Raw genomic sequence first — 24,546 nt, 5'->3', positions numbered from 1 at the left:
GCAGTCAGAGGAGACTCAGTCTGTTGCAAGTATAGACGGACTGACAGCACAACTGAGTAGGGTGATGTGGAGGTGAACGCTTTGCAGTCAGAGGAGACTCAGTCTGTTGCGAGTCTAGACGGACTGACAGCACAACTGAGTAGGGTGATGTGGAGGTGAACGCTTTGCAGTCAGAGGAGACTCAGTCTGTTGCGAGTGTAGACAGACTGACAGCACAACTGAGTAGGGTGATGTGGAGGTGAACGCTTTGCAGTCAGAAGAGACTCAGTCTGTTGCGAGTGTAGACGGACTGACAGCACAACTAAGTAGGGTGATGTGGAGGTGAACACTTTGCAGTCAGAGGAGACTCAGTCTGTTGTGAGGTATAGACAGACTGACAGCACAACTGAGTAGGGTGACCAAGTTCAGGTTGGAGATTATGTTCGCTGAATCTCTCGAGTGAGTCAAGAAGTTCTCTCAAATTGCCAGTATATAAAATATGCTTCATTTATCTACAGCATAAATGAGTAAAATTATGCGGTATCAAGTTGGAAATGCTTGTAGAATTTCTCAGATGAATCAACGTATATTCTCTCACACGTTGGCACTGTATAAAAAAACATTATTCATTCATCTAGAATGTGAATGAGTAAAACTGTGCCATTTAACTCAGGATTCTGAACACGCACTTCACAGTGGACGCCATGCTGAGATGGAAGTACTCTGAACACATACTTCAGTGGGTGCCATGCTGAGATGGAAGTACTCTGAACACACACTTCACAGTGGACACCATGCTGAGATGGAAGTACTCTGAACACACACTTCACAGTGGACACCATGCTGAGATGGAAGTACTCTGAACACACACTTCACAGTGGACACCATGCTGAGATGGAAGTACTCTGAACACTTGTGTAGGTTTACACCAGAATAAAGCAGAAAGTCTGGATCTGCTACGATGTCTTTGTTTGGAAACGGTGTAGTTTCACTGAAGTAGTGGCACGAAGACATCAAACACCAGTACTGAAAAAGATTCAATGCTAATATATAATACTTAAAAACACAAGTGTCAACTGGCAGGATTTGAACCTACTGCATCAAACACCAGTACTGAAAAAGATTCAATGCTCATATATAATACTTAAAAACACAAGTGTCAATTGGCAGGATTTGAACCTACTGCATCAAACACCAGTACTGAAAAAGATTCAATGATCATATATAATACTTAAAAACACAAGTGTCAACTGGCAGGATTTGAACCTACTGCACTGATTCGGATGGCATTTGATAGCCTGCGAGATTAACTGCTCGACCAACCAGATCTTCCACAAAAATGGAAGTCCAGTTAACTGTTCAAAACTATGTAACAGCTTATATTAATATATACAGCAATGTTTGAATTGCAACATGGCTAATGATGCATTCTGGGACTACTAGTAATAGTCTGATAGTGATTTCCCTAGAAATTAGGCAAGGCACGGTAGATCAAACACTTTTGGGGCATTTTTACCATTTTCGGGGCACTTTTATTTCATTAAAAATACACAAACATTAATTGAAATAAACATAAATGTAATTTATGTGCTTGCTTTTAATAAATGAATGGCAAAAGATATAAAAGGCATATTTCATTAATTAATAATACCTTATTGGGAGTTACCGGTATATAAAGGCAATTTTAGAATTGCCAGAGCTTCTAAATTATGGTAGCCCCACTCCCATGGCTAGTGATATTCAATGTTGGGCTAGTAAATAACTACTATTGCCATGCCCGACAGCTAGTGGAAATTGTTTTGGTCAAATGTTGCAGTAGTTTATTATGTAAATATGAATATCCTGCCCTCACCCCAAGCCTCCAATGTTAGTGTTTTTAAGCTCTATCTTCCTCTTTAGGCGAGATATCTTATTATTACTATTATTTAGTAAAATTGTATTAACTTAAAGTAAAGTAGGGCAAGTGAATTTTTAATTATGGCTAGTGAATTATTAATTATGGCTAGTGAATTATCAATTATGACTAGTGAATTATTAATTATGGCTAGTAATTTTTATTTTTTTTAAATCACTGATCCCATTGCTAGTAGATTTTATATAAATTCTAGAAGATTTTATATAAATTCTAGAAGCCTTGTAATTTGCGTACTGTGGTTTATTTCAAATTTATCATTATATTTTTTTAATGGTACCTGCATAAATATATAAACGTTGCATGGAATCCAGCACCGAACCTGCAAATTTCTTTGCCGGGACCGTAAGATTTGTAATCTCCAAAACAGAGACTGACGTCAGTGATGAATCTGCGGATAGAATTAAAATGGTTAAACATGTTTTGTCCCAAAATTAAAAAAAAAAAAAGTAAACATGTTAACTTCAAGAATTATAAACTGGTGCCCAACTTTCATTATTATATTAAAACGATTCAACATCGCTAACTTGTGTACGTTTTTCCCCAGGATGATTTCAACTGCAGTTCCAGAACATCAAATTGATCAATGTACGCAAACTACTTTGCGGTTTGTTTTTGTTTCGGTCCATCATTTGTTTTTTGTACCAGATTTTTTTTTCACTTTCAATATGAGCAAAATAAATCAAAAAAGATTTTATAAATTTACTAGCCATGATTAAAAATTCACCAGCCATGGAATATGTGATTTTATAAATTTACTAGCCACGATTATGTCGAGGCATGGGATTTTTAATCCAGATACCGACTCCAAACCCTGAGTGAGTGCTCCGCAAGGCTCAATGGGTAGGTGTAAACCACTTGCACCGACCAGTGATCCATAACTGGTTCAACAAAGGCCATGGTTTGTGCTATCTTGCCTGTGGGAAGCGCAAATGAAAGATCCCCTGCTGCTAATCGGAAAGAGTAGCCCATGTAGTGGCGACAGTGGGTTTCCTCTTAAAATCTGTGTGGTCCTTAACAATATGTCTGACGCCATATAACCGTAAATAAAATGTGTTGAGTGCGTCGTTAAATAAAACATTTCTTTCTTCTTTTTTTGTCTGATACGAATGCCTTTTATTATTATTACGTACTGTTTTGCGATTCCGGAAAGTAGATAGAGATTTCAAGTTAATTTATAATCATTGTTGTATGCATGTATACGTGTAGCTGCAGGTTTAACTAAGTGTGTTTTTTTCTTAAAGGGACATGCATTCCTGAGTTTGCTGCATTGTAAGATGTTTCCAACTAATAAATTATTTCTACAATTAAACTTACATATTAAATATATTTTTTTTGTTTAGAATATCAGTGTCTGTATAATCAATATGTTTCTGGTCGTCTTAATATTTCTAAGAAGTCCAAACTGGATTTTGTCTATATATTTTAGGAAATAAAATTGAATTTAACCTAGTACAAATATTAGAACGATCAGAAACATGTTTATTTATAGTCACTAATATTTTATGCCTAAAAATATATTTGATATGTAATTTCAATTGTTAAAAAGTCTCTTTTTGTCGATAACATCTTAAAAATTGCAGCAAACTCAGGAATGTCCCTTTAAAACTTGGCAAGGAACGGTAGACTAAACACTTTTAGAGGAATTTTGACCATTTTTAGGGCATTTTTGTAAATTATAAACTTAATAAAGTAATAAAATTCATAGAAATAAAAATAAATAATGCTGATGAACTCGCCCCAAAACCAAATCATCCCCAAAACCAAATCGCCCCAAACTTTACTGTCCATAAATAATTGTGACAAAATAAAAAATTGACGTCTACAACTTTGGTGTCATTTTATTTATTAATATTACAGTGAAATTCTGCTATTACGAACACTTATTTAATGGTTTTATACTGGGGAAATCCAAATATCGGATAAATAATAATCTATTACAACGAACTGTCAAGCCTATTCAGGCAAGGCTTTTGGACTGGTGTGCATATTCAACAACATTTAATGCACATCACTGCTTCAAATATTGGTATATTAAAGCGGCATTCCCTCAATCTAATTAAAATTAGCTCCACTATTACATGTGGATCTAACACCAGCCAGTTGGAGCTCATGTCCACCAATCAAAACCTTACTTGCAGAATCCTGCCAGTGATTTAAAACTAACAACACTGCGTAGTCCCCAATGTCCAGGTAACATTTCGTCTGTAAATAATAATTTAAATATTGACCAATCACATGTCGCCTTTTATAACGTTATTTGGGAGCATACAAATTCTACAAATATCGGGCGAGTCTATTTTAGTGGCCGCAGTAGAGCGAACCATACCAATATGTACGGGATGGGTTATCAGTCTTCAATTTTACATTAAAAAATATTTATTTATTTATAAAATACCCCAACTAAATCAGTCTTCAGTTTTACATTACAAATTATTTATTTTATAAAATAAAACATGTTTTAAGGCATTCGTAATTCACACGAAACATGTCGTATACCCTCAGGATAATTCGGAATGTTTTCAAATTATTTTTAAATCACTGGCAGGATTCTGCAAGTAAGGTTTTGATTGGTGGACAGGAGCTCCAACTGGCTGGTGTTAGATCCACATGTAATAGTGGAGCTAATTTTAATTAGATTGGCATTCCCTGGAATATTTTTATTATGTAAGCATATAGAACAGAAAATCCAATTACGTTTGGTGCATATATGACGCCACACTCCGCATTGGTTTCACTATGCTGGCTTATTCAGGTCAAGAACAAAGCAAGTATTTTCAAAGTGGGACACTTTTGACGGGCTCCTACCGATATCGGTTTTCATTGGCTTATCACAAGTGTGAAATTCCCCAACAAGAGATCACATGAGATTTCGCAATTTTTGAACAAATTTAACTGTCTTGATTGAGGGGTCGTCTCATATCTCCAAAAGATATTTATATCCATAGAGGTATGGTACAACGCCTTTCCAGGGATCGGTGCTAATGAGTGAGAAATAGCCCAATGGGCTAGCTGGTTTTGGAGCAAGTTGGTAGAGGGCTAGTTCATCAAGATAAACTCGAATGTAAGTGCACTTACATTCAAGTTTATCTTGATGAACTAGTAGGGGGCGAGTTGGTTTTGGGGCGAGTTGGTAAGGGGCGATTTTTTTGTTTGTAAATATTTCAATTTGGTTTGACGTAAGAAGAAAACTACAGTAAATATTTTGGGGTATGAGTTCCATCCATACCTCGTTTCAATGGTTAGTATTAGTTTTAAGGGGTAACCAGTCAATTCGTACCATAGTCATTTTGTACCCAATTTTACCATTTCGTACCCTGGTCATTTTGTACCACAGTTATTTAGTCATTTCGTACCCAAGTCATTTTGTACCCAAGTCATTTTGTACCATGGTTATTTCGTACCTCAATCATTTATTGTGCAGCTTGAGCAGAGAATCTGTCGAAAGTGGGCTAAGGACGTAGGCCTATAGTATATAAGATGGGGGGGGGGGGGGGTCTCATATATGAAATGATCATCAGTACCATGGGTTACTTGTCAGTTCGTCTTAAAAATAAACTATCACCTTCTATGTTAAACTACTATGGTACGAAATGACCATAATTATAAACTATGGTACCAAATGGATGGTACGAAGTGACTGGTACGAAATGACTAATAACCTTTTAAGGTTAGGCTTAGGCTTAGGCTTAGGCTTAGGCTTAGACTTTGATGTAGAGGGGTAGCCTATGGTCGAACTCTTTCCTGTTTTGGAACTACCCCAAAATATTATTTTTGTATGCAATTGTTTTTTTTTAAAAACCAATCGGCTCAGAAAAAGCCTAAAGTAAATAGGCCTAATTTAACTTGTTGTAAATTTAATAGTAGGCCTACGAAAAAGGGCGTTTTCTGACAGAAGGACTGTAGGGAAAACACTATTGCTACACCTTACATTAACAATAATTCATTATTAACTGTAAAAGATAACTATTCAATAATAAGTTACCAAACAAATACAACAACGCTGCACAAGAAAAATCTAATTACAACGAAAGGAAATGGAAACCATAAATTAGAAGTTCAGTCAGCAAACGTTTGGCTAACGTTCGCGAACAACTTGACTGGTTCCCGAAGTGGCCATTTCGTTTTACCGTGAAGCGCATAAACCAGTGTAGCGGACATTTTACTGCTCGGTCTCACTACACAGATGTCATCTGCCATTGAAACCCATGTTAAACTGCCCCAACTTCAAGCGAATATTGCCCATAGAACGGGTTCTCGTTGGCACTAACAACATACACTATTGCGAACATACATTATATAAGCATTTATTTTCACTCCAAAATTGAAAACATTTCTGTCTCAGTTTTTTGCTATATAACCGCATCTGGCTGTAGTACCGGTCCGAACAGGTGGTTCATTAACCGATTCACTCCGGCTTTCACTTGCGCTATATACCCATGTACCAAAAGGTCGATGTACATATTACAAAATAACATGGGCAAAATACAGCCAGAAGGCTTACCATTAAACATACATATTGTTTTAATTCTTCACCATTTCCTAGAAGTCAATATGTGAACCATAACATGTGTCACAATTAGGAACTATAGTGGACCGTCATCAATAAACTCTCACCCGGAAGTGATCTGTGTAGTGAGACCTTAACGCCAACATGTTCAGCCAGCTAACGTTTCGCTAACGTTCGCGAACTATATGATTGGTTCCCAGCATGAAGCGCATAAACCAGTCTACGGTCTGGCTGAACGCTGCCCTGAACTACTGTTCGGACTGTCTTGGAATAATATGCGGATATTTAAATGGCTGTCATTGGGTACGTTTCTTTTGATGGGTGAGCGAGTGGTTTTGTTTGTATTTTTTTCCCTTTTATTTCCGGGAGGAGAGGAGAGAGAGTATTTCAATTTATTTATTTTCATTTATTTATTTTTATTTATTTATTATATATATTTTTGACAAGGGGCCGTTCAACAATTACATAAGGCAAAATTTGAAAATGTTCCGCCTCCCCCAACTCCCCCCCCCCCCCAAACAAACAGGGGTAGGGGTGGGCAGTAACGTAGGACGGATTTTCAAAGTGGGCGGGGGGCTGGGGATGGTGGTAGGCTGGCTTTTGCCCGAATTAAACGAACATGCCTGAATCTACGTAACAACATTTATATGTAGGCCTATTAGCGATACTATCAAACAGCTATATAGGGTTTGAAACGAATCACTACCCGGGGCGACCAACTTTCCGGAAAAACCGGAATTTTTCACCCATATCCGGAATTCCGGAATTAATGCCAAATATCCAAATTCGCTATCATTAATTTTTTGGGAAGGAACCAATTCTGAATATATTTTAAACTTTCTATATTTTTAAATCCCGAGTTTATTAAACAGTTTATCATTCTGCATTCTCCATTGCAACCTGAAGTTGGTATTATCGACTCGTGCTATTACTAAGACGTTTGTCTATTGTCTGTGTTTATCAACAGCCGACCAATGAAAATGTTTTTGACAATCGAGTAAACTTAAGCCATGTATGAAATTTGTCTTACTTGTTTTGTTATGTAGTTTATGTATTCATTTTAAAGATATTTCAAATATCATATAGTAATTACTACGGGACAGACATCGGTTCTATGGCTATACATGCAATTTCGCCACGGCGTGTAAAAACCTGAACATAAAACAGAACACTTGCGATCGTACGAAAACAAAAGAAACGGCCCACAATTTTCTTCTCACGTTCTTTTCCTAGTTTTGGTATGCTTTCACTTACAACATTTCACAAAACATTATTTTGCTACCAGTAATCTATGAAACATTCATGACATAAATATTAATTAATTAATATACCTACCGATCTTGTTTTATTCATTTACAAACCATTGTTAGATTTTGCCGCAAAAAGTGCCACAGTAATAGTAATGTAAGCGTAATGCAGAACGATAGCCAGTCCCTACTTCCCCCTGTCTCATACGCCTATGCATGTCATAGACAGGTAATCCTAGAGTTCCATGTTTTATTTATAATCAGTCGGCTTGGATACAGTTTCAAAGGATTCTTGTGCTGTTGAATACGTTTCGTATATAACCCTGACAAATATGAATGCATATTAATATCATGAATATAAAATATCATGATCGTGAACTCTATTAACGTGCTCATATCAGGGCCGTGCCCTGATCAAAATTCTAGGGTGGATGGGGGGAACTACTTTTTATAAAGAAATGAAACACTATACAAATTAAACCCTGGACTAAAAAACCCAGAAGAGATTCTCAGGAGGGTAACTGCCCCCCTCCCTGCCCCCCGGAGGGTACGGCCCTGCATATAGCATAATGTTTTCCAGCACGCCTCTCACGCGCTTAATCTCTGACTTCGCCAGTGACTAAGTTTGGGACAGGGCGGGGGGAGAGGAGGGAGGAGGGAGATATGTTTGAAGTGGGCGGAATTTGCAATAAAATTTAGAATAAGGTCAAAAACCTAAAGCAAACTTACCATACGGTGATGTAGTAAAGGTGTTGGAAGGCACGTTCATATGGTATCCCAGTATACCAATCGTGGTGCACTGGCTAGAACGAGAAATAGCCCAATGAGCCCACCGACGGGGATCGATCCCAAAACAATCGCGTCAGGCGAGTGCTTTACCACTGGGCTACGTGTCCCTGACATCTATGTTATAAAGTGGAATGGAAGTGTGTAAAATACAATAAAAACGTAAGCCACTGAGTTTGTTCACGAAACCGGCCTCGGTGGCGCAGTGGTTAAGCCATCGGAGACATGGCTGGTAGGTACATGGTTCGCAGTCATATGCCGGCTCCAACCCAGAGCGAATTCTTAAGGGCTTGATGGGTGGGTGTAAGGCCACTACACCCTAACGAAATGAAATGTACACAAAATAGATCTGGGGCATAAGTTATTAAACTCTCGCAACTTATATCGCCGAGAGAGAGAGAGAGAGAGAGAGAGAGAGAGAGAGAGAGAGAGAGAGAGAGAGAGAGAGAGAGAGAGAGAGAGAGAGATCGCGGTGCAATTAAAGGAGAGGGAAAGTGAGAGAGAGAGAGAAATTGAGAGAGAGAGTGGGGGGAGGGAGAGAGAGAGAGAGGGGAGGGAGGGAGAGATAGAGAGAGGGGGAGAGAGATAGGGGAGAGAGAGAGAGAGATCGCGGTGCAATTAAGGGTGAGAGAGAGAAAGTGAGAGAGAGAGAGAGAGAGAGAGAGAGAGAGAGAGAGAGAGAGAGAGAAGGAGAAAGAGACAGACACAGACAGACAGACGGCTGGAGAGTAGAGGACGTGGGTAAATATATAATATTGCTGGTTATAACAGTTTAATGTACCGTAAATCATGAAACTATTGTGAGCAAGTTATTAACGCCAGAACTCCAACTGATGTAAAAGTACACCTGTAGTATCAGTGCGCACTGTTTTTATTATTCATAGTTTCCTTGTTATTGATTTAATCGCAGGACGAGCGTTCGTCTCTGGCGTCATGGGTCATAGGATTGCTACAGCGTTCATCGTCACCGTTAGTCTAGTACTGTGCCGTTAGTATTTACTTATTTGATGGTGTCTCTTTGTTTCTTTGATCGATTGATTGTTAATGTATTTATGACGTAATTAGATTTTGTTTATTTCTTTGTTTTAATAACTTATTCATTTCCATGATACTTATTATGCATTCAGCTATTCATTAATTCATTCGCTTAAATTTCTCAGTTCCTTAATTCATTCATTAATTTATTTGGACATTCGTTCACTCATTAAATTACGCATTCTATCATTCTCTTATTCATTCATTCATTCGTTCATTCGTTCATTCATTCATTTATTCATTTATCATTCATTCATTCATGTATTTATTCATTCATTCATGTATTTATTCATTCATTCATTTGCTCATTCATTTATCTTTCATTCATTCATTTGTTCATTTATCATTAATTCATTCATTTATTCATTCATTTATTCATTCATTCATTCATTCATTCATTCATTCAATCATTCATTTATTCATTCATTCATTCATTCATTCAATCATTCATTCATTCATTCATTCAATCATTCATTTATTCATTCATTCATTCATTCATTTATTCAGTGATTCATTCATGCACGCACGTATGCACTCTTCATTATGTTTTGTTTATTGTTTCCTACTTCTCATATAAATAATTAAATAAATTTCTTTATAATGATAGTTTCTGTGCCTGGCAACCAGAATGGGAGATACTCCGTTAGCGGGCACGTCAGCTCCATGGACGTGGAACGGGAGAAACGTCAGGATGGGTGAGCATTCAACAGCAGTTACCTGTGATAGTTAACGTAACCGGGGTAAGGGGTAGAACGCAACACTACGGTGATTTGTGATGGTTAAAGTGACATACCCTAGTTTTTAAACACTACGACGTATTTTTCACAACAAAAACCGTTTTTGATATTAATTGAAATAGGTCCTTACTTACATTTTATTGTTTAGGTTATCCATATATCCATACATCCGACATGTTTCTGGTCATCCTTGTGTTTATAAAATACCACGAAATATATATATATATATATATATTTTTCATAATCCATAATCCGCACGTACCTTTGAGAAGTAACGGTTATCGAGAGAAGCCCTAGCCTATTTTAGAGGGTATTTCCACTTTGAGCGGCACTGATTCGTGATTTCGCTCTAGTGTGATGTGTTCCAGGTTTGCAGAACTGAACAGTTCAGACCCTTTTAAGGGCCCCTATGGGCAACCTAGGGAGACATGACGTCACCAATAGGTCCAATTAACGAGCTACTATGGCAACTATTAGACTGAAGTCGACAGTGGAGAGCATGTAGTGTGTAAACATGTGTAACTTGTTAACATTAAAGACCTTTTTGTGGCAATTCTGGCCAATACAAATGTAGCACTTTTTGTGTAAATAGGTGTACTCCGGCCAGGTTTGGTGGGTGTGTTTATTTCAACCAATATCCTGGGAGAAAGAGCTGGACAACAGGGGCTGTCCTATTCAGGGTGTTTTGTCCTAAGACAGACACAATCCATGGGCCTACTGATATTAAAGGGGCATACCCTAGTTTTTAAACACTAAGACATATGTTTGACTATTATAGCCGTTTTTCATAACTGAAATTATACTTTACTTAGATTTTATGGTTTAGATTATCAATTTCCGTACATTCAAAGTGTTTTTGGTCATACTGGTGTTTTTAATATCACAAAATGCATTTCTCATATTTTTAAAAACACACTTGCGTCTGAGAAGTAACAGTTATGGAGTCGAATTTTAGTCTATTTTTAGAGGGTATTTCACCATTTCAAAGTCACAGACTCATGTTTCACTCAGTTGTAATTTTATCCAAATGTGTTACACGTTTGTAGATTAACTAAACATAGTGTTAATTTTCACTGGTTGAAACTAGGGTTTGTAATTTAATAGAAATGTTATAGCCACTAACGTTATATTGAGACATATAGCGTAAATCATTGTGGTCTGCGGTCATATGGAAGATCCCATGATGCCAATAGATAGTGCTGATTATTTATTTTTATAAGCACAATTCTATTCAAAGTAAACATAGCAGTAAAATTTAAAGGCATACTGTCACGGATTTAAGGACCATATTTCTCTAAAAATGGATAATAAATAAAACTTACATTAATTGTTGGAAACCAAATCTAGCTATCACACCACCTTAACGGAACCATGATGGAGTGAAATCCATGTCATCCCTCTCGGCATATTTTAGTTTTTGAATTATGGACCATTGCCATAATTCAATTATTTTTACAAACTGTCATTAATAAATGGAGTATGGTGGTTATGAAGATGGTTGAATAAAGTACATTTAGGGACAAATCAAATTATATTTGTTCAGGTAATACTTTGTTAGACCATTAAATAGGTCAGTAGTCTGTGACAATATGCCTTTAATGTAACTTTTGAATAATATAAATACACATATAGCAGGAACTGTTATAGAATGTGTAATGTTTTAATCACTCAAGAATTATGTGGAATTAGTAGAGGTTAAGAGAAAGGCAGGACGTAGCCCAATGGTAAAGCGCTCGGCTGCTGCGCGGTCGATCTAGGATCGATCCCCGGCGATGGGCACTTCGTACTATTTCTCGTTCCAGCCAGTGCACCATGACTGGCATATCCAAAACCGTGGCATGCGCTATCCTATCTGTGGGATGGTTCATATAATAAAAGATCTACTGCTGCTAATGGAAACATATAGCGGGTTTCCTCTCAAAAATTATATGTCAAAATAACCAATCATCTGACATCCAATAGCCGATGATTAATATATCAATTTGCGTTAGATGGGTAGTTGGGGATGGTTACCCTTTCCAGAAAAATAAGAAAAAGTGCAACTATTCCTTTGACTTGTTGGAGAAGACCGTTCAAGGTATATATTTCTCTTCATTTTTAACGCCTCGACGTCTAGCTTTTCCCAGCTATCAGACATGTAGAACTATGTAATATCGGAGCGCGTGTGTTTGACGGGCTTGGTAACTAGATCTGCAACATGTCTGTCAGTTTGAACTGTATGGGCTTGATCGGTTCACGGCTTCGACTCGTACACGTGAAAGGAAAAAAAAAAAAAGAAGTAAATTAGAGAGCCATATTATTATGATGATTATGATATCAGTTTGTTCGATGGATGGTGGGCTTGACTGGACTGATGGATGGTGGGCTTGACTGGACTGATGGAGGGTGGGCTTGACTGGACTGATGGATGGTGGGCTTGACTGGACTGATGGAGGTTGGGCTTGACTGGACTGATGGAAGTTGGGCTTGACTGGAAATATTGATGGACTGATGGAGGTTAGGCTTGACTGGAAATATTGATGGACTGATGGAGGGTGGGCTTGACTGGACTGATGGAGGTTGGGCTTGACTGGAAATATTGATGGACTGATGGAGGGTGGGCTTGACTGGAAATATTGATGTACTGATGGAGGGTGAGCTTGACTGGAAATATTGATGGACTGATGGAGGGTGGGTTTGACTGGAAATATTGATGGACTGATGGAGGGTGGGCTTGATTGGAAATATTGAAGGACTGATGGAGGGTGGACTTGACTGGAAATATTGATGGACTGACGGAGGGTGGGCTTGACTGGAAATATTGATGGACTGATGGAGGGTGGACTTGACTGGAAATATTTATGGACTGATGGGTGGATAGATGGATGGGCTTGTGTGGATGGATGGATGGATGGATGGATTGGTGGATTGATTGATTGATGGATGGATGGATGGATGGATGGATGGATGGATCGATCGACTGACGGATTGATTGATGGATGTATGGATGGGTTGATGGATGGATGGATGGATGGATGGATTGATGGATGGAAGGATTGATGGGTGGATGGATGGATGGATACATGGATCGATTGATGGATGGATGGATGGATGGATGGATTGATTGATGGGTGGATTGATGGATGGATTGATGGATGGATTGATGAATGTATATATGGATGGATCGATTGATTGGTTGATGGGTTGATGGACTGATTGATGTATTGATTGACTGATTGACTGATTGATTGATTGATTGATGTGCTGATTGATTGATGTGTTGATTGATTGATTGATGGATGGATGGATGGATGGATTGATGGATGGATGATTGATGGACAGATTGATGGATGGATGGATGGATGGATGGATGGATGGATTGATGGATTAACTGATTGATTGATTGATGGATGGATGGATGGATGGATGGGCTGATTGATGGAGAGATAGGTGGATTGATGGGCGGATCGATATATTGATGTGCTGGTTGATATACTTATGGTTGGGTTGATAGATTAAGGAATGGATTGATTGATAGATTGATGGACTGATGGATGGAGTGATGGATGGAGTGATGGATGGATGGACGAATGGAGTGATGCATGGTTGGATGGATAGATAGCTGAATGGACCGATGTATGAATTGATGGATGGATGGAGTGATGGAAGGGTAGATGGATGGATGGATGGATGGATGGATATATGGATTGAGTGATGGAAGGATAGATGGATGGATGGACTGATATATGGACTGATGGATGGGTTGATGGATGGTTGGATGGACTGATGGATGGTTGAATGGATCGATGGATGGACTGATGGATGGAGTGATGGATGGATGGACGGATGGATGGAGTGATGGAGTGATTGATGTATGGATAGATGGATGGATGGATGGACTGATGAATGGACTGAGGGATGGATTGATGGATGAATGGATGGATGGATGGATGAAGTGATGGATGGATGGATGGGTGGATGTATGGAGATGGATTGAGGGATGGATGGATGGATGGAGTGATGGATGGTTGGATGGATAGATGGATGGATAAACCGATAGATGGACTGATGGATGGAGTGATGGATGGTTGGATGGATAGATGGATGGATAAACCGATAAATGGACTGATGGATGGATGGGTGGAGTGATGGATGGTTGGATGGATATATTGATTGATAGATGGATGGAGTGATGAATGGTTAGATGGATGGATGGTTGGATTGATGGATTGATGGATAGATGGATGGAGTGATGGATGGTTGGATGGATAGATGGCTGGAGTGATTGATGGTTGGATGGATAGATGGATGGTGGGTCTGTATGGATGGACTGATGGTTGGATGAATTTCTGATTGGATGGATGGGAAATAAAATAGGTATTTAGGTATAAATAGGTACAAACGCACAGACAAACGGATAACGAAATACGTTTGTTTTTCACAGAAACTCTCACGACAGGAGTGGCAAACGAGGCGTGATTTATAAGTTTGCCAGAAAATGGCCAAACAAAGTGATACCTTTCGAAATATCCCCGAGCGTCTTTTGTGAGTATACCACCTGTGGGGTCGTGCCATTAAAGCGACAGACCCTAGTCTTTAACCACACACACTGTACCGTTTACTATTAAAGCCGTTATTGACAGACATTACTTACATTTTATTGTTTAGATTATAAATCTTTCCTACATCAGAACTGTCATCATTTGATCATCCTGGTGTTTGTAGCACAACAAAATGCATTTTTTATATTAATTTCTTTTTTTTAAATGCATGTGCGCCTGAGATGTAGCAGATATGGTGACAAGCTGTAGTCTACAATTTAAGGGCGTTTCCGCGTTTTAACGTCACAGACGTTTGTTTCACTCTCTTTATCCATGGGTGCTATAGGTTTGTAGATTAACCAAACTTAGTGTCCATTTTGACTGGTTGAAACTAGGATCCGCGACTTTATGACTATTTCGTCCTCAGGATAATCAGTATAAAAATCTCTCAGGATATTCAGTATAAACATCTCTCAGGATAATCAGTATAAAAGTCTCAGGATATTCAGTATAAAAGTCTATCAGGATAATCAGTATAAAAATCTCACATGACAATCAGTATAAAAATCTCAGGATATTCAGTATAAAAATCTCTCAGGATTATAAGTATAAAAATCTCTCAGGATAAACAGTATAAAAATCTCCCAAGATAATCAGTATAAAAATCTCTCAGGACAATCAGTATAAAAATCTCTCAGGATAATCAGTATAAACATTTCTCAGGATAATAAATATATAAATCTCTCAGGATAATCAGTTTAAAAATCTCTCAGGATAATAGGAATAAAAATCTCTCAGGATAATCAGTATATAAATCTCTCAGGATTATAAGTATAAAAATCTCTCAGGATAATCAGTATAAAAATCTCTCTAAAATGATTACACTTGCTTGCTGCCAACATTATTCCATGTAAAATCTCTCTAAAATGATTACACTTCCTTGCTGCCAACATTATTCAATGTACATCTGTATGTGTCTTCAAACGCAAGGTCGGATCCAGGATTTTGTAGTGGGGTGGGAGGTTCAAAGACCTGTTCCTCGGAAATGTTTTAAAATAAAGATGCCCAGAGACGTATTTTCTCGGAATTTGTTTTGTTGTATATTGTAGACAATAATTAGAAACAAATCCTATGACAACCCCCAAAATGTCATTAGAACAGGCAGGGTGTGTGGTCATGGGATCTGGATCCGCCAATGAGGCTGTTCACAGCTGTTTTGTAAGTGGCAGTCCTCACGTCAAAAGATCTTTGCAGTCTGTTCTGTGCCACTATGAAGTGGCAGTCCTCATGTAGGAAGATCTTTGCAGTCTATTATGTCGTGCAATGCAGTGGCAGTCCTTCTCTATGAAGATCTTTGCAGGCTGTTCTGTGGCGAAATGAAGTTCTGTTGCGAAATAAAGTTCTGTGGCGATGTGAAGTGGCAGTCCTCACATAGGAAGATCTTTGCAGTCTGTTCTGGGGCGATGCTAAGTGGCAGTCCTCATATAGGAAGATCTTTGCAGTCTGTTCTGGGGCGATGCTAAGTGGCAGTCCTCACATAGGAAGATCTTTGCAGTCTGTTCTGGGGCGATGCTAAGTGGCAGTCCTCATATAGGAAGATCTTTGAAGTCTATTCTGTGGCGATGCTAAGTGGCAGTCCTCCTCTAGGGAGATCTTTGCAGCATGTTCTGTGGCAATGTTAAGTAGTAGTTCTCACATAATGAGATCTTTGCAGTATGTTCTGTGGTGCTGTGAAGTGGCAGTCCTCACGTAAGAAGATCTTTGCAGTCTGTTTTGTGGCGATGTGAAGTGGCAGTCCTCATATGGGAATATCTTTGCAGTCGGTTCTGTGGCGCAGTGAAAGTCTTCATGTAGGAAGGACTTTGCAGCCTCTTCTATGGTGATGCTAAGTGGGAATCCTCACATAGTATGGTCTGCAGCCTGTTCTGATGCGCTGTGAAGTGACAGTCCTTGCGTAGGATGATCTTTGCAGGCTGTTATCTGGCGATCTAAAGTGGCAGTCATCATGCACCACACAACCTCCACCAGCTACAACAGCAAATACATATAGCCGTGTATGTAGTGTGGCCGTTCGTTTGTCATTCCATATATCGCGTGGCTAAAACATCATGTACCCCTCTTTACCGATTAATAACGTGAAACGTATTTACACCAGGATAATACTATATTTCACCTGATATCATATGGGCATGTCCTATTGGTGGTAAATATGTCACGTATGCAGATTAAATGCCGTATAACATCATTTGTGATAGAATTAAATCTGCACGTCAAAATATGTAATGCATTTTTCACGTGCATGATGATGTCGAGAGTAGGATGCAGCCTGATACGTGGTCAGTCTAGGGTCGATCCCCGTCGGTTGACCCATTGGGCTATTTTTCGTTCTAGCCAGTGCACCACGACTGGTATATCGAAGCAGTAGTATGTGATACCATGTCTGTGGTATGGTGTATATAAAGGATCCCTAGCTACTAACGGATAAATGTAGCGGGTTTCCTCACTAAGAGTTTTGGCATACACAGCCAGAAACATTGAAACATTTAATCTATGACTGTTCTAAAGTCTTAGTTATATGGAAAGAAATTGAAAAGTGGTACCAAGACCAAGGTGAACATATACAATTTAGTAAACAGACAGTATTGTTTGGAATTTTAAACAACAACAAAAATATAACGGTATTTGCTAATTGGCTCATTATTAATGTTAAATATCATACATGTATATACAGAAACAAAATGCAGAAACAGAAACCTAACATATATGCTCTTTTAAACATTATAAAAAATAGAATACAAATAAAAAAAGATATATTTTACAAAAATTATCATACCCGGACCACCAACACATACTGACTCTGTAACAAATGAAAAACGCGTAATTTTAGAGTTAATAAAAAAACATGATTATTCCTGCTAACTGGGGGCAGCCATTTTGTTTCGATTTTGTGACGTCCGTTGGTATAGCTTGGGGCGAAGTGAGGTCAGCTCCGTCCAACTTCTTTATGCACAGTTTAAACAAACGCTCTAATTTATACTACTCAAAAGAATTTAAGGGTCAAAAATGTATAACCAAATAAGTTTCAGAGTGTATTAGATTGATGATGTAAACTACACCAAATTTTTTATTTATTGTTCCATATTTACAAAAAAACACAAATAAACGTCACTGTATACAAGAAAGTCACATGGCATGCTGTCAAAGTTGAAGGTTGTCAAACATGGATTTTACACATTAGAACATTCGTTTAATAGTGTGTGAATCCACCCCTGGCGCGAATACACTCGACACATCGTTGCCTCATGCTGTTGATCAGACGTCTGAAGAACTCTTGGGGAATGGCCTGCCACTCTGCCATAAGAAGTTGACCCAGATCATGAAGGTTGGCCGGAGGGGCATGGTTATCCCGAACTCTCCTGCCTAATTCGTCCCAGGCGTTCTCTATTGGGGCCAAGTCAAGCGAATATGCTGGCCAATCCATCCTGGCGATACCTTGTTGTCTGAGAAAGTCCGTTACCACCCTGGCGCGGTGGGGTCTGGCATTGTCATACTGCAGAACTGCCCCGCCGCCAATCTGCTGAAGGCCTGGGAGAACCAACGGCCGGATAATCTCATTCAGATAGCGGATTCCATTCAGATTGCCATCCACCACATAGAGGGGGGTCCTGTGGTGGATAGAGATGCCGCCCCACACCATGACGCTGCCACCACCGAACCGGTGACGTTGTCTAACGTTAACGTCAGCGAAGCGCTCCCCAGGACGTCTGTAGACACGAACCCGACCGTCGTTGAACTGGAGACTAAACCTGGACTCATCAGTGAACATCACTCAACCCCACTGAACACGTTGCCACCGCAGATGAAGTGTGCACCAGTGACGTCTGGCCGTTCTGTGACGTGGTAGGAGTGGTGGTCGAACAGCCTGGCGACGGCAGCGTAGATTATTGGCTCTCAGACGATTGCGTATGGTTTGATCAGACACTCGAGTTCCAGTCGCAGTCCGCAGATTGTCACGTAATCGGCGTGCAGTGGTTGTGCGTTGACGTAGAGCCATATTGGTGATGTAGCGGTCCTCTCTATTTGTAGTGCTTCGGGGTCTTCCCGAACGTGGACGATTTCGAACAGAATTCGTTGCTTGGTACCGTTGCCACAGTCGGCCAACGACACTCTGACTGACACCAAGTCTCAGAGCAACATTTCTTTGCGTATTGCCATCCTGAAGCCAAGCAATAGCCTTTCCTCGATCTTCGATAGTCAGTTGAAGTCGTACCATTGTCGAATTTGGAGTGTGCACCGTACACGAACGCAAGCTCCAATTATACGGAAATTCAGCATTGGGAACATGGAATACACGTGCAAAGCGTGCAAATGAAGCGCTTTGTGAAAAAGCAAGTTATGGGACCTTTCGCTTTCGCCCTAATTTACGTGCAAATGTAAGCATGTTTTCGCCATTACAACTAGTCGACAGTGTCAATGACAGTGGATTTTAATTCATTTATGGGTTGCTTAGACCCACTTTCGTCAAAATGGAACAATACCATGCGTGACATTATGGTCTAGCTAATATAATTGACATTCAGAAAATAATGTCGAAAATATCGTCTGACCCTTAAATTCTTTTGAGTAGTATATATACAAGGCGCTTCGCTTTCATCAATCTGACTTGTAAAACAACATAAATGACTTGATAGTATAATAAACTATTTAACTAAATATATTTCAATTTGCATCAATATAACGAAATGGAGTTATAGTATGGGTTTTTTCTCTTTAAAAATCCAAAGAAAAAATACATATTATTAGGCCTATTGGTAGGATACGTTCGAGCACAAACGGCCACTCACGATACCCAAGTGATAATTTTCTTTTCTGTGGGACTTCGTAATTGGTAAGTTTTGTGATTTTAGATGAGAAAGTCTACTTAATCAAGGGTTTTACATAATTACTTACAGTAATAAAGCAGGACGGCTGATAATGGGATGGGATGGTACAAAATGGCTGCGCCCGTTATATATAATAGCCGTCACATTTAACCGTTTTATTAATTAACTATACGATTATACTTGTTGATATTATGCAATAATGTGCATTATGTATCGTTGAATATGCATATCAGTCCAAAAGACTTGCTTTAGCATTCCTTTAAAGAATATGAAGAATATTCGACACCTTGGTTAATATTCCTGGAAACAGGACATAGCAATATGTTGTTCTAGAGGTATTTATTACATTACAAAATTTAATATTTTCTATTTTAAAATCTTATCTTAACATCATTTTCCCCTTCCTTCTTATCTTTCTTCTTTCTTTCTTTTTTCCCTCTAAACCTTTTTTCTTTCTTTACTTCTAACTTCACTGTTAACCCTATATATTACATAATTATTTTATGTGTCCATGTTTAATTATACTGTTGTAATGTACCAAATGTATTCATATTTTGTTTATATTAGCACGTCTGTAAGGTAGTGATATCACTGACACTACCATATATGTTAATAAACTATTTAAAAAAAAAGAAAAAAAAAGTAGTATGTGATATCATGTCTGTGGATAAATGTAGCGGGTTTCCTCCCTAAGATGATACGTTAAAATTACCAAATTACCGATGAGTGATGATTGATAAATAATGTGGTTTGGTGGTGTTGTTAAACAAACCAAACTTTAACAAACGAACCTTTAGCATGATGATGTCTAACCCTGTTTAAAGGGCACTGTTTAAAAGGCACAGTTTGAAAGGCACTGTTTAACAGGCACTGTTTTAAAAGGCACGCCATCTGTATAGATGTCGCTAATAGCACACATGATGAGCATGAGAAATATCCACATGATTCCACGTGTAGGGACCTACGCTATTATTATCCTGGTTTGAAGAAGGAAGGAAGGAAATGTTTTATTTAACAACGCACTCAACACATTTTATTTACGGTTATATGACGTCAGACATATCGTTAAGGACCACACAGATATTGAAGGAGGAAACCCGCTGTCGCCACTTCATGGGCTACTCTTTTCGATTGGCAGCAAGGGATCCCATAGACAGGATAGCACATACCACGGCCTTTGATGAACCAGTCGTGGTGCACTGGCTGGAGCGAGAAATTATCCTGGTTTGAATACATTCCAAGATATTAATCAGTAAATAGGGGTAAATATTTGTTGTTGTTGTTTTTTTGTTTGTTTTTTTTTTTTTTTGGGGGGGGGGGGGGGGTGAGGGGTGGACCCGATACATGATTCTGAATTTTGTTTTCAGCGGCGCGAGAAGTACGTGCGATATACGAATCAATGGACAACTGGGAAAGAATCACGTGTGTCCGGTTCCGACAAGCGACAGATGAGGATCGGCACAGAATTAAATTTACCGCTGGCGGTAAAACGTAAGTATATTATCAAGACTTTTTCACGAAATGAACTTTACCACGGGCAGTAAATCATAAATGTATTAATGAGACTTTTTCTCGAAATTAATTTTACAGCGGGCGGTAAATCGTAATTAACTTTACCGCGGGCGGTAAATCGTGAGTATATTAACAAGACTTTTTCACGAAATTAACTTTACCGTGGGCGTTAAATCGTGAGTATATTACAGCACTTTTTCACGAAATTAACTTTACCGCGGGCGGTAAATAGTGAATATATTGACAAGACTTTTTCACGAAATTAAATTTACCGCGGGCGTTAAATCGTGAGTATATTAACGATTCTTTTTCTGAACAGAACAGAACTTTATTCACTCAGAACACCATCGGTGTTACATCGGTGGACTCTGATATTGGCCTCGGTGGTGTCGTGGTTAAGCCACCGGACATGAAGCTGGTAGCTGCAGGGTTCGCATTCCGGTACCGGCTCCCACCCAGAGCGAGTTTTAACGATTCAATGGGTAGGTGTAAGACCACTACATTCCTCTTCTCTCTCACTAACAACTAACCAACTATCCTGAACAGACAGCCCAGATATCTGAGGTGTATGCCCAGGGCAGAGTGCTTGAACCTTAATTGGATATAACCATGAAAATAAGTTGAGATGAATGAATGGAAATGGACTCAGTGTTACAGCTTCTACTAAAGACTGCTGACTTACAACCATCGCTACCCAAATTGCTTAAGATATTTCACTGTTATTCACAAAACGGGTTTTAGCTATACTAAATGTACATTTTGTAAACACGAACTTGTCTGTACAAGAGTCTTAGCTATACAAATGAGAAACTAGAGATTTAGAGTGAATAGACAATAACTACAGAACGCTTGATAATTTGCATATTTAAATATTTGCCACTATGCAACATATTCGGATTACTCCGATGTTTGTGAGTATATTGAGAGTATTGAGCTACGCACATTGGTTGTCTTCATTGGAAGATTTTTCATCAAGTTATGACCATAACCCTTATATGGTATTTGCTTTATAAAAAGGATAATTAAAGAGACATTCCTGAGATTACTGCAATTTTTAAGATGTTATCGACTAACAGAGACTTTTTGACGACTGTAATTATGTATCAAATATATTTTTCTGCATAAAATATTAGTGGCTGTATATTAAACATGTTTCTGATCGTTCTAATATTTGTACTAGGTTAAATTTCATTTTATTTCCTAAAAGATGCTTTTTTCGTACGTACGAAATTATTTGAAGACAAAATCCAGTTTGGGCTTCTTACAAATATTAAGACAACCATACACACATTGAATATAAAGACACTGATATTCTAAACAAGAAAATATATTTAATATGTAAGTTTAATCATAGAAATATTTTATTAGTCGCAAACATCTTACAATGCAACAAACTCGGAAATGTCTCTTTAAGATGGTTAATTTTAATATATCTCTTAATGCAACATAATTAAATGTACCAATGAAAGCTTACTTAGCTTCTTTGACCTTGAAAACATAGGGTCAGACATTTCATTCGATTTAATTGGATCTTCGTTTTTACATCAAATTATGGCGAAAACTTTAAATGTTATTTTGTTAAACAGTAATTGCAGTGGATACTTTTCATATTACCCATAATGCAACATATTCGTGTTACTTAAAAATAGCTTATTTGGCTTCGCTTTCTGACCCGGACCAGACCACTGGCTCTCCAGAGTCCGGGCCCGGGATGGACATGCTCGAAACCTTAGTGGTATAGGGACATGTTAAAAAATACACCGAAACACTCATATTATTTTCTTTATAATAAGGACAATTAAGGGACAATTGCCCCTGAAAACATAGAGTTAGACACTTTACTGGATTTAGTTGGATTTAGTTGGATTTAGTTGGATGTTGGTTAGACTCTATAATTGATTTAACTGGATGTTGGTTACACACGTTCATTGATTTAATTGAATGTTGGTTAGACATCAAGTTATGATTAAAGCCGTAAATATGTTTTTAAAGCGGCAGTTGTAATCTATAATGTCCATACTACCCATTATGCATTAAAAAAAAATATTTCTCTTACGTTCATCGGGGTATGAACCAAACAAAATCATCCGTAAACTGTGTGAATCGGCGAAGCTGTTCTCACATAAGTTTGAGATTTTTTTTTGGTTCATTCCCAATTGAACGTAAAATAAATAACAGACAATAGTTACAATTAAAATTGAATTATACTTGCTAATAATAACACTAAAAGGTTATACTTTATTTTCAATTATATGTGGTCCATAAACAATAGCGCTCAATAAGACAACTTGCCTATATAAGATGACGACGATATTTTTACGTTCATCGAGAATTGAACAAAATCCTGTTGTTACGTCTGGACCAATGGAATAACGGTATATTGTAATAAATGTTGTTTAATTGTTGTTTGATTACCTTGACCCAGAAAACATAGAATTAGACACTTCCATTAAGTGAAGGCCAACCCTTGTGAGGGAAATCTATACTCTTCAAAAAAAGAAACGCAAAAGGGTACAAATGGGTTATAACTCCGATTTTATGTTTCCTACCGGTTCATGCTTTGTGAATATAAGGTCATTGCATGTCCCAAACACATTCCCACGGTTACATTCGATAAAACGCAGCTACTGTACAATAAAGTTCCAAAATGTGAATATTCGCAAAAACGCAGCCACGTGCAAACCATGTCACCACTGCACGTGCGTTGTCTGCACGTGCAACATGAACACCGACAGTATAAAAGTGCAGGGTGTTCGCTTGCCTGGCCTCTGTATCTGGCCGACAGTTGACAATCCAGGACATGCCACGTCTCAGTGAACCGCAGAGAAACAATGCCATCGGCCGACTAGACGCAGGCGAATCCAGAACGGCCGTTGCCAGGGCATTCCATGTGTCCCCAAGCACCATCTCCAGACTGTGGGACCGTTACCAGCAACATGGATCAACACGTGACCTCCCTAGATCCGGTCGACCACGGGTCAATACCCCCGGGCAGGACCGCTACATCCGGGTACGCCACCTTCGGGAACGATTGACTACTGCCACCTCCACAGCCGCAGCAATACCAGGTTTGCGCAGGATATCCGACCAGACCGTACGGAACCGCCTACGTGAGGTAGGAATTCGTGCCAGACGTCCAGTTTGAGGTGTCATCTTAACACCACAACACCGTCGACTCCGACTGCAGTGGTGCCAGATTCATCGACAATGGCCTCAACTGCGATGGAGACAGGTGTGGTTCAGTGACGAGTCCCGATTTCTGCTCCGACGTCATGATGGAAGATGTCGCGTGTATAGGCGTCGTGGTGAACGTTATGCGGCAAACTGCGTGCAGGAAGTGGACAGATTCAGCGGGGGTAGTGTCATGGTGTGGGCAGCCATCTCACACACTGGCAGAACTGACCTGGTCCACGTGCAGGGCAACC

The 24,546-nt window shown here is 38.9% G+C and overlaps 1 protein-coding gene and 1 long non-coding RNA gene across 4 annotated transcripts in view; one reads left to right on the top strand and one right to left on the bottom strand.

Moving 5' to 3' along the window:
- Window positions 1-662: 662 nt before the first annotated feature.
- On the bottom strand, window positions 663-5,935 carry LOC121372893. The gene is made up of 3 exons (XR_005958022.1): window positions 5,877-5,935; window positions 2,172-2,282; window positions 663-1,005 (listed from the first exon to the last, which is right to left on the bottom strand). It is a non-coding gene; the product is annotated as an uncharacterized LOC121372893 (long non-coding RNA).
- A 644-nt stretch (window positions 5,936-6,579) lies between these two features.
- The window catches only part of LOC121373724 (zinc metalloproteinase nas-1-like), a 27,639-nt gene continuing 9,672 nt past the window's right edge, over window positions 6,580-24,546 (top strand). Inside the window, exons 1-4 of one of the 3 annotated variants that reach the window (XM_041500476.1) lie at window positions 6,580-6,704; window positions 10,077-10,164; window positions 14,630-14,730; window positions 20,977-21,100. In XM_041500476.1, the coding sequence (XP_041356410.1) occupies window positions 6,587-6,704; window positions 10,077-10,164; window positions 14,630-14,730; window positions 20,977-21,100 (431 nt within the window). In that variant the 5' untranslated portion in view covers window positions 6,580-6,586. Of the gene's footprint in view, window positions 6,723-9,354; window positions 9,423-10,076; window positions 10,165-14,629; window positions 14,731-20,976; window positions 21,101-24,546 lie in introns of those variants that run through there. The other 2 variants (XM_041500478.1, XM_041500477.1) reach the window with 2 other exon arrangements.

This window comes from Gigantopelta aegis, chromosome 5, assembly GCF_016097555.1.
Source record: "Gigantopelta aegis isolate Gae_Host chromosome 5, Gae_host_genome, whole genome shotgun sequence".
Lineage (NCBI taxonomy): Eukaryota > Metazoa > Mollusca > Gastropoda > Neomphalida > Peltospiridae > Gigantopelta > Gigantopelta aegis.
The sequence above is the reverse complement of the archived record's forward strand: the minus strand, read 5'-3'. Positions and strand labels throughout refer to the sequence as shown.